Below are 11,920 nucleotides of genomic sequence, written 5' to 3' on the forward strand. Positions count from 1 at the left end.
CCACATCTAGCATCTGAGAGGAGGTATTAGCATTCATGTGTGTCTTGTGTGGTCATCTCCTTCCTATGAGCCTTAGTCTAAGTTCACGAGGACATTAGGAGCTCTGACATTGTATTTGTCTGTCATTTTATGTGTTTTAGACACTTTAGATGGAGGGCACATTAGTGCATTTCTTTTTAAGCACATTTGGCTATTTTTTAGGGGTTGACCACGTTTAGGGTTTTTTCTCTTTTTTGCCTATATATAGGTAACGGCCAAACTGCCCTCCCACTTTCATTATCCATTATCCATTACCGATCCTTTGTGATCAGCCAACCCTCCTCATTCTCTCATCCCCCTACTACTGTTTGGCACCCATATTGATGTGTAGAGCTACATGTTGGGGCTAACTGTTGCAGCCTTGTACCTTCAGCCATTACAATCACATTGTTCCTTCTCTCTCATGTATTCTCTTTGTCTCCTCTCCATGTTCACTTTCCTCTTTCTGTTGCGCACTCTCACATCCTATCCACGCAGCAAAGCGTCTGTTGTAGCAACAATCCCTATGAGCTGAGACATGCTAGAGATGGTGGATTTTATGCCAAAATCCTTAATTCCTTTAGGCAGTCTATAAACATATTTTTCCACTTGCTCATGAAGGGATATGGAGCAATAAGAAGTGACGGGCAGCAATGCATCTCAAAAATTCTTATTGTATTGCTCCAAATTCTTGCATTCCTTTGGATCCAACTTATTCCGAGCTTTCATAATGTCCACCTAGAAGGTACTTTTATCAAAAAATTCAATGCAAACATTTGCTTGAATGGTATCCATGTTGATGATGATCTACCTTGCATCAAAAGCGTGGACCACCACTGCAATGCATTCCCCTTCAATAAAGTGGCTACCTTTCGAATCTTTGAGGATTCGATGAAATTTCCCCATGAATAGGTTGCATCAAACTGCTGAATGAAAGTCGAAGCTCTCAGCCTATCTTGTGCACCACTAAAGGACTCAAACTTCACTCCTTTACAGCCCTCATCATAGTCTTTTGCTGCCCCTTCACATGTCAAGTTGTCATACATTGGTTGTGCAAAAAGGGTACATTTGCATGACTAGCACTCATTCCGTAAGCCCCATCAACATTCAGGGTTATAGATGCACTACCAAACATGCTACTTTGTACTCTAGGCATCAAGCCAATGCTACCATACATAGGGTTTTGCACATTTCTAGCCATACCCAAATACATTGGGCCTTACACACCATGCATTGGCTGCAACATACCATAGGGATTTGTGCCATTCATTCTCGTATACGGTCCCTATCCAATCATAGCACAAAAAATCATGCTACCACCAAACTATCCTTGCTGCCCCTCATAGTAGGCATGCTTGGCTGTCTAAAATCCATTGACACAACAGCAACATTTTCAGCTTGCTATCCATGGTCTGAGCCTTATCCACGATCAAGCATTGCATTTCCATATTCCCCATGTGAGTGTCCATACTAAGAGGCATCATCACTGCTTGATTATCGTATGAAGACATCTTACTCCAATTTCTTAGCTAAGCACAAAAATCAGACTAGCACAAAGCTTTGGCTTGCAATCAAGTGCCTCGAGCCCACTAAACTAAGGGATCGAGTGGTGCTCTAGCACAACAAAACCATGAAACCAATCTTTCTTTTCAAAGAGGGTGGTAATTCCTTGATCAAGCACTTAATTACAGCAATTAGTAAATAAACATAATCTGAAATGCACACTTTACCTTAATCATCTTGGGCAATAGACACCTTGTTGGCACAAAATTGACACCTCTTTCGGTATTTCTTTAACTTCAGCTCCGAATGGATTGATTACAAGCCAAGATTCCACAATCTCCTTGGCTGATCCAAAAGCCCGTTGTTGTACCAACAATCAGCCAATAAATTGAGCAAATTGCCCCTTGATTTTCACCTTGGACTTGCTCTAATGGAATCCCAATTGGCCAAATGCTACCCCAAATTTATAATGGATAGCCTGGCATTTGAAATCACTAACAATTTCAAATTTCAAGCATTGATTTCAATGTATGATGCATTCTATCATTGGCACGAGTCCCAAGGTGGCTGCTAAACCCTAATGACTATTGTAAATTAGGGTTTACAACAGAAATCCTCTTGCTATCCACCAAATCTAGCTAAGATTTGGTCCAAATGGCTGAGATAAGCTAAGATCTCTTGAAAATGGACTGGAATAGGTGAGAGAATGCCAAGGAGAGAGAAATTCAAAGTTTCCACAAGAGAAAACACCTAAATCTACTTGTAGCATGCAATCAGCATTGGTTGCTATCACCTGCTGCCTGAAGCCTCCAAGATGTTGTCACCTATTTCTGAATGTTGTCACCTACTCCAAATGATGGTCTCCTTGCAGCTCCAAAATGGCTCCTATCTACTGTCCTAACCTCCAATGGTTGTGCTCTCCGCAAAAATTGGACCAGGAGCCCCTTCTCTGCGTGCGTGTGTGTGTGTGGGTGTGTGGCAAAAACTTATCTGAATGCCCTCCAACAGCCCAAAAACGTTTTCTCAATTTGCATGGGTATTTGTACTGAGTGGCAACCTTCTAAACCCATTTTTCAACATTATCCAACCATTAAATTAATTTTCAAAATTAATTTCAGTCCTTCTGACCCTACCCAAGATTAAATGTGCCCATCCATAATTAAATTTACTAGGCCATTGGCAACCTAGAGTGATCGCCAACCTTTGTTGGCCCTTAGACTGTATTAATTAATTAATCAATGCTACTCCCTAGTGTCACCATTAACAGTAATTGGTCAAATAACTATCCTAGGGTCAAAACTAACACCAACTGACAACCAAAGCCCAGTTGCACAACTTTTGCCTTTGATACCTACTACATCCTTGGGGTCCTTGGCCTGTTACCATAAAATAACTGCTATGTGCATCACATGTGCTAAACAACCTTGCACATTTGATTAGTAACTTAATCAAATGTTATTAGCAAGATTAAAGCATCTCAAAATTTTACATCCTCCTGACAAAATCAAGCAGTTTTGATGCCTCTCAATATGAACATTCACATGGCAAAAAAGGAAATGCAATGTGTGATCTTGGACAAGGCTCACATGATAGACATCAAGCTGAAAATGTTAATCTTGTTCAAGATGCGGGACCTACAAGGCAAAATGGTGCTGATGACCGGCAAAGGGAAGAGGAATTCGATAATTAGTTCAAAAATCAAATAAGTATAGCAACAAATCTCTTTGTTGAATTCGCAAAGAATCCTCACTTCACTTAATTTTTGAATGCTCCAATGAAGGACAAGGGCAAGAAAAAAAAGTCATCTTCTACACCTTCGAGGCAACATGATGCACTGAAGAAAACACCAAAGCCTTCTCATGAAGCTCCCATTGATGTTAACAAAGCAAAGCAATTGGTACCTACACGGCAAGGTTTGTAAATGCAAGATCATCATGGAAGTGCCAATCCAATGGATCTTGGATAGCCGAGCATGCATACAATGATGGGGTAGCCAAGATACTTTACCAATGCATTCGGGTATCTACATCCCCAAATGCTTATTTTAATCTTGGTCATGATGTAAATATAGGAAATGCCCCCTTTTTGCAGCACCCAACATATGACAACTTGACTCCCAAAGGAGCAGCAAAAGACTATGATGAGAGTGGAAAAGGAGTGAAGCTTGAGTCCTACAATGGTGCACAAGATAGATTGAGACTTTCATTCAACAATTTGATGCAGCCTATTTAGGGCCAAACTTCACCGAGTCTTCTAAGATTCGTAAGGCAACCAGTTTCTTAAAGGGAAATGCATTGCACTGGTGGTCCACGCTCTTAAAGCAAGAACAAGCACCGTCAACATGGATGCAATTCAAGCAAATATTTGCATGGAATTCGTTAACAAGTACTTTTGAGATGGACATCATGATAGCTTGGAATAAGATACAAAGGAATGCAAGAAGTTGAAGCAGTACAATAAGAAGTTTTGGGATGCATTGATACCCGTCCATCACTTATTATCGTCCAGTTCCTCTTCGTGAGCAAGTGCAAAAGTATGTATGTGGGCTGCCTAAAGGAATTAAGGATTTTTGCATAAAATCCACCGTCTCTAGCATGTCTCAACTCATAGAAACTACTGCTACAGCTAATGCTTTGCTGCGTGGAAAAGATTCAAGCTTCCAAGAGAGTGGGGAGAAGCCAAATAAGAAGTTGTCAAAGGTTGAGATATGGGGTCGATTTTAAATCGGCTTAAGAAGAGGCCAAAACAACAAGAAAGGGTTGGAAATCACTTGCACAACGTAGAGAATTAGTGGCTGCGAATAAATGCTTTGTTTATGAACAAGAGAGTCGCATGGCTAAGGACTGTCCCAATAGGCAGCAAGCTGGAAAATCAGAAAAGTAGGGAGATTCCTGAAATAAGAAGCTGAAAACATCAATCGGTTTAATGCTAGATGTTGTTAATGATTAGCTCAATAATGATGCTACTGAGTTATGTAGAGCATGAGGCAAAATCAAAGATCATCATACTTTGATCTTCTTTGATAATGAAGCACGAGCCAACTTCATCTCTTTTAGACATGGCAGCCTGTCTAGGCATCAAACAGGATGAGATAGAACCCTGTGGGAAAGGTTGGAATGGTATACAAGGGCCATGCAAAGCCTATCACACCGCTCATTGGAAAGCTCTATTTGCACATTCAAGGATATGTGGATACCGAAGAGTTCTTTATTGCTCTACTTGAGGATTGTGATGTCTTGCCTGGTATGCCATGGTGCCATCATATGCATGCAATGATTGATTCACATGCTAAAGTGATTACTATTCAGCATAAGGACAAGACCCATACTTTGGACGTAAAGTTGAAAGGGGAATCTATCCCTGCTGTATCGGCTCTTGCAATTTCCAAAGCAATGAAAAATCACCTTTCAATGTACTTGGTTTTTACTAAATATAAGAATGATAATGAGAATGTTGGAAACATGTCAAAGTTAGAGAAGGATCGCATTTCATTTCTGAAAATGTATACTAATCGCTTTTCTCAATCATTTCCAAAGTAACTACCACCTAAAAGGCCTAAACATGGCATAAATCTTATCCCTAGAAGTAACCCATCTAAAAAGTCACTCTACAAGGTCAGAGCAGCCTAGCAACAACAAATTATAACCCAAGTAAATGAGCTGTTTAAAAAAAACTTGATTCAGCTCAACTCTTCATTGTTTTGCTCTCCAGTGCTTTTGGTGCAAAAAAAGAAAGATTCATGACAAATGTGAATTAACTACCGTACTTTGAGTAAAATCACGATAAAGAATCGGTTTTCGATTCCTTGGATCGATGATATTATGATAGATTGCAAGGGACAACCATATTTAGCCATATAGATTTGAAAAATGGGTATCATCAAATACGCATTAGACCAGAGAATGTGCCTAAGCTTTCAGGACTTCTTTTGGGTTATGTAAGTTTCTTATTATGCCTTTTTAGACTTGCGAGAAATGTGTCATTTAGATGGACAACAATGGAAATTTCAACATTTGAAAAGTTAAATAAAAAAATGACTTCAGATCTTGTACTTGTGTTGCTTGATCTAAGAAAGTCATTTGTGGATTGGTGTGATGCATATGGAAATAGCATTGGAACTGTTTAAATACAAGATAGCCGAGTTGTGACTTACGAGAGCTGTCTTCTCCGCGGTGCAGAGAGGAATTTACAAGTCTATGAGAAAGAGCTCTTGGCTATAATTCATGCACTATCTATGTGGAAACATCACTTGTTAGGGGCTAATTTTATAGTACAGGCAAACCATCAAGCTGTAAGGTACTTTCTGATGCAAACAAAGTTGTCAAAGAAGCATATGAGATGGACGTTTCATTTCTCTCTCTCTGTTTCATTTTCACATTATACACATTGATGGTAAAAAAGAATCATATGGTTGATACATTGTCACGTAAGCTACAAATTTCAGCCATTACCATGGTTTATCACAGAGTTGGATGCTATGAAAAAGTAGTATACTCTTGATTTGGACTTTGCTAATGTTTATGATCAGCTTTACAGTGGCCAAAGATATGAGCACTATAGGGACGATTGTGTGTCACAAAGCACTTGAGACCTAGAGTGATCATTGAAGGTCATGCTCCTCCATATGTAAGACATAGAAGTATTAATACCACAGTCAAAGCAATGGAGCACTTCTTTTATTAGCCAACTTTGAGACATAATGTAGAGCAGTTTGTCAAGACATGCATAATAGGCAAAAGATTCAGGGTTTGTTGCAGCCCTTGCCTATTCTAAATACGCCTTAGTAGAGTGTGGAAATGGATTTTATTTTTTAGCTTCCTAGGATACCTACAAGGAATGATAGAATATAGACTATCATTTGCAAGTTCAACAAACAGGCCCATTTCATTCTAGTAAGGAAGAAGATAAAGGCTAATTATATGGCACGTTTATTTTTGCAACATATATTTAAGTACCATGGTATGCCAAATTGTATCATCAATGATCAAGATACTTGAATAACCAGTTTATTTTGGAAGGGATAGTTTGAGAATATGGATACTACGCTAAAATTCTCATCGTCCTTCCATCCGTAGATAGATGGTCGCTCTAAAGAGGTAAATTTCATATTGTTAGATCTTTTTAGGTGTTATATATCAAACCATAATACACAATGGAAGCAATACTTACCATTGGTTGAGTTTGCGTACAATAATACAGTGCATAGATCCAAGTTGTTAAGGGTAGCAAAAAGATACCGCCTATTTTGTACACTAAGAATAAGATCTTTGAGGCCGATCACTATGTGGAAAGCTTGGATGCAACCTATGCAAAGATAAATTATGCACTTCAAAGATCTTAGGAAAAGCAAAAGAAGGTAGTTGATCACCATAGATGTGCTTTGCTCTTCAAGAAGGGTGATTATGCATTGTTATGTTTTGAAAAGGCAAGGCTGAAAAAGAAAAAAGGAAGAGAGAGGTTGTATCCAAAGTTAAGTATGAGATTATGGGCCCTTTAAAGGGAGAGGATCGACAACATTGCATATCAACCGAAATTACCTCCACATTGGTAGATACACAATGTCTTTCATGTCAGTTTGTTGAGGCTTTTTCATGGTGATGTGCCAGAGAATGTATCTGCTGAAATTCAGCCCAAGATAGAGGAGCTAGATGAGATATTGATACCCAAGCACATTTTAGTACTTAAGGAAAGAAAGGTCAAAGGTAAAGTTTTCAATAAATATCTGGTGAAATTTCAGAATTATTCAGTCCATGATTTATGACTCTTCTATTAGCTATTTTCTTATGGACCAATTTATTGTGTTCCTATTGATAACGTGGTTGCATCTGCAACTGTGTATAAAATCAACCTTTAACTAACAAATATACAACATTTTTTTGTTTGCTTGTGGCTCTTTGCGTATTTTGACATCAAATGCTTTAAGCATTGCATTTGTTGTGGTAGCCAAATGTTTTGTGGAGTATGGGTTTTTTGTGAGAGGGCTTGTGATTTGTTGCGGGATAGCAAATACTTCTAGTCTTGTTAAAGGATGCGATGCAATGAACTTGATAGACATACAAAATGTCAAAACTCCTAATTTCTTCGTCTGACTCAAATTAAGCTCACAAGCAAGAGATGATTGTGCATGACACAAATGTGTCACATGACAATGGTTCCTGGGGGCTGCTTGTTTCCCATCATTGTATATTTTATTGTACTAACCACCCATGATCTAAGAGAGAGAATTAGTGATGTATATTCCATGGGTGTTAAAACTCTAATAGGCTACATAATGGGCACCTTTATGGGCAGGTGGGCAGCCCATTTAGGGCTACCTCATTGGCCTTGGGTCTTGCCCTAGAGTCCATATATATTCCACTTACTCTATTTAACTGACTGCGTTAACTAACCTCGATATTTTATCCAAGGATTTATGTTCAATCCACTCTTTATTCGTCATAATTCGGCTCACATGGCACCTTTCCCAATTACTGCAGATCGTGTTACAGCCATGTTTGTTCCATGAGAAAAATCTCCACAAATAAACTGAGATTTTTATTGCTGAACGAGTCAAAACTGATCCAAACGATTGAAGATTCCAATGTCGATTGGGGTTTGCACTACTAGTGATGGAGCAACATAGCCAACATCAAAAGGCATTTGAATGGACCATGACAGCAACATCTCGACGTAAGGTGAGACCCTCTTGCTTTTTACATGGAATAAGTGAAATGCCACCTGAAATCAAAGTTAGTTGGTTCACCTAAACAGACACAGTACATGTCCAGACTCTCCTTGACCTTCCTAACTACAATTGGAGGGTGTGTTGATCACATGCGTATGCAAAAGTCCCTTTGTTATTTGACAAGGGTAAATAACAAGTGCCATAATCTGCTTAGCATTGATAAGAAACGAACTGCTGAGGACTGACCTGGTTGACCTTCCTATCTACAATTGAAGGGTATGTTGATCTGATGTCTATGGAAGACTCCCTTTGTTATTTGGCAACGGTATAATAACAAGCGTCATAATCTGCTTAGCATCGATAAGAAAATGAATTGCTGATGAGGACTAACCTGCTTTGACCTTCCTAACTACAATTCTTCCTGGATGTGCTGATCTGATGTCTATGCAAGGCTTCCCTTGTTATTGCAAGGGTGTACATAACAAGCGCCGTATTCTGCTTGGCGTTGATAAGAACACAAGCTGCTGAGGACTAACCTGCTTGAGAGCCCTGCTTGACCTTCCTAACTACAATTCTTCAAGGGTGTGTTGATCCGATGTCTATGCAAAGCTCCATTTGTTATTGCAAGGGTGTAGATAACAAGCGCCATAATCTGCTTAGCGTTGATAAGAACACAAACTGCTGAGGACTAACCTGTTTGAGAGCCAGCACGCCGCTGTCATCTCCATGGCAGTCACCAGGCTCCAGGTTGAGGTAGGCAGTGGCGTTACGAGCAAGTTCACCGGCCATTCGGGAGGCCTGCACTTCAGCGCTCAAGGTACCCTGGCCGTACAGGAAGCCATGGCCCACGACCTGCGAGCCTCTGGCGATGAGGCAGGCGGAGTTGGGATGCGGGGCCGTGAAGCCTGCGGAGCTGTCGGCAAGCTGCGCCGCCTGCAGCAGCAGCTTGCTGTCCGTGTCTGCATCTGGACCTGGCCCTGGCCCTGCCACCCCCGGCGACGAAAAGGAAGCGCATAACGCCGTACACCACATGCTCTCGCTCTAGCTATGTGACGGGTTCTGTGCTGAAGTAGAATAAGTACTTCCTTCTCTATACCTCTCTATATCGATCTATCTATGTGAAGAATGTTCGTTTTGTTCGGCAGCGTAATTAGCCGTCGACACATCAGCTTTACAAATGAAAACTTGAAGAGTAAATTAATAGTGTATTATCAACGTGTGCTTGGTAGGAGAATTCCCAATCGAATTAGATTGGTTAGATTTCTCACTTTTGCTACAACTCACTCTACATGTGTGTGTGTGTGTGTGTGTGTGTGTGTGTGTGTGTGTGTGTGTGTGTGTGTGTGGAGCTAAGATTTGAGGTTGCAGTCTATACCATAGATGTTTAAGTTTGCTCACTGACCACCACATTTGCTTAGAGAGGAGACCACTATGATGGTTGGGATCACGTAGAAAGGCAATTGACGACGATGATATCATGCATGATTAGGGGTAAACCCCTCCACCCCACACCCTATCGTTAGAGCAAAGTTAGGGGTAGCACCTATGGTTGTGGAGGCACTCTTTTACAGCAATGGCTTTCTTCATGAGATACAGGAACCCCCATGCCATAGATCTCCCAAATTAGCATTGGCCTCCTCCAAATAGCTAGCGAATGTGGATGAGAGGGAATGTTGGTACTTACACATGGCAACTTGCATGAGCCTTCATGGGCTGGATATCAACCAACTCCTGTCCTTTGAATATAACTTGGATTTTCCTATACTCCCCCTCAATTAATCTAAGCTAAATTCAATCATTAGGGTTGACTTCATGAGAGTTGAGATAAGGAGGAGGATTTGGATCCAACCACCTCTCCCTTTAGGACCAACAATGGAGTTTTATTGAAGCCACTTCCTACATCTCGATAAGGATGGATTTATTGTTCGACCACAACATATGGACACATACCTCTCCCACAATATGCAAGCTACTATTGGATAGATGAGCACCTTCCCCATCAATTGAGGAGAGAGATAACCAGATGGATAGATATCCCAACAAAGGATATGATATGTCCAACTCTATATGACTAAGAACCTTAAATTGAGGAGCACTACATATGCATATGTACATTGTGTACTACTATGATATACAAGGGAGATACCCTTGCCTCTTTCATGAGGGCTTTAGACCTCCCAGTCATGTCATGGAGGGCTAGAGTTGTCTACGGCTTTTTCTCGTGGAGCTCCAAAGGTGTCAGAGAACACTACTATGAGACATGAGACCAAAGGAACCCAACTTGCCCACTGGAGCTCAAGTAGAAAGCAATGACGAATTTCTCCCATAGATTACTTTCCACAAGCACTAGGAGTTTAGCTGACTCGTATCCATCATGCCAAACTAAACCTACCCTACATTGTTGAGTCACATTAGATAGGGCCATTACACTTTACCAAGCACAGTGACCTCGACCACTTGGTCAGTAATAACTGACAAGCCAATACTGCAATCAAATTAAAGTCATCATTACAAGCCACATGAGACTCACTCCTCAACACATTAGCAAAGAGGCCTTGGACCACATAATAGCTAGGATCAAGTGCTAGTCTTGAGATCCAAAGGGGAGCTATTGTAGCTAGATACCTTATACATACAATTTTTAAGACTTAAGAGAGATCTTTAGATGTTAGCCTTATACTGAGATGCATATTTATTTCTTTCATGCTAAGATGACATTAGATACTGATATATTTTGGATTTGTCTCATAGGCCACGTTAGCCCTTTGCAAACACATCACACACACACACACACACACACACACACACACACACACACACACATACTCTCTCTCTCTCTCTCTCTCTCTCTCTCTCTCTCTCTCTCTCTCTCTCTCTCTCTCTCTCTCTCTCTCTCTCTCTCTCTCTCTCTCTCTCTCTCTCTCTCTCTCTCTCTCTCTCTCTACACACACGCACACATGTGTGTGTCTGTGCACGTGTGTGCACGCACGCACACATACATTGGGATTATTGGAGGGTTGGGACTAGACTTTCTGGGGGAATGGGGTTACACTTAGGGTGTTTAGTGGCTTGAGATTATTCTCTGGAGGGATTAGGTTTTGTTAGTGATGTACATTTAATAAGTGTTAGCCTCTTCATTAGGCTTTGTATTTAGTGAACTTTAGGGAAGTTAGGACCCCCAAGCGCATTTGTCTCAAGTTTCATTCTTAAAGTGTATATATACTCTTGTTGCTCATCGAAATGGCAAGGAATGATTAAGGGACAAGTTTTGTCATGGCCAAAGGTGATGATTGTTGAAATTCCACCTCAAGTTTGGAAGTTGTAATACTTAACTCATTAGATTGGGTGCTTTTGGTAGCCAATGATGACTGCTTGGTTGGGTCTTTAGATTGATGGGAAGTCGAAGTACCCTTGGCTATCCTTCATGGATCCATTTACTTAGGTTGAGTAGCTACACTAGGCTACTACTACTAGATTTCTTGTTTATGCTTAGGTGACAATGGTCCCTTGGATTTAGGTGACTTTACACTCTTAGGTGGACTAGCAATTGCCTTGGGTTGTTGCTTGTCTTCCTTAAATGGATCTATTTTCTCCTTCCTTTGAGCTTTCCTTCTTGACTTGAGCAACATCATGAGGATGTCACTTCACTCCCTCCTTCAAAGTTGATGGCTCATCAAGTATTATCAATCTCTCCTTGGATTTGGAAATTGCATCAAGTGGTTGCACCTAAGTTGT

At 40.6% G+C, this 11,920-nt stretch overlaps 1 protein-coding gene across 5 annotated transcripts in view; it reads right to left on the bottom strand.

Moving 5' to 3' along the window:
• Positions 1-9,293, bottom strand: part of LOC148021598 (cytidine/deoxycytidylate deaminase family protein) — a 63,704-nt gene extending 54,411 nt beyond the window's left edge. For 3 of the 5 annotated variants that reach the window (XR_015694346.1, XR_015694347.1, XM_087697041.1), the window contains exon 1: positions 8,879-9,292. Coding sequence is in view for 3 of the 5 variants with exons in the window: in XM_087697041.1 (XP_087553167.1) it covers positions 8,879-9,217 (339 nt within the window). In the remaining 2 variants the exon portion in view is untranslated. Of the gene's footprint in view, positions 1-8,878 lie in introns of all 5 variants that reach the window. The other 2 variants (XM_087697042.1, XM_087697043.1) reach the window with 1 other exon arrangement.
• Positions 9,294-11,920: the final 2,627 nt, after the last annotated feature.

This window comes from Lygodium microphyllum, chromosome 17 (genome assembly GCF_053477565.2).
Source record: "Lygodium microphyllum isolate KBCC chromosome 17, Lygodium_microphyllum_v1.1.10, whole genome shotgun sequence".
Classification (NCBI taxonomy): domain Eukaryota; kingdom Viridiplantae; phylum Streptophyta; class Polypodiopsida; order Schizaeales; family Lygodiaceae; genus Lygodium; species Lygodium microphyllum.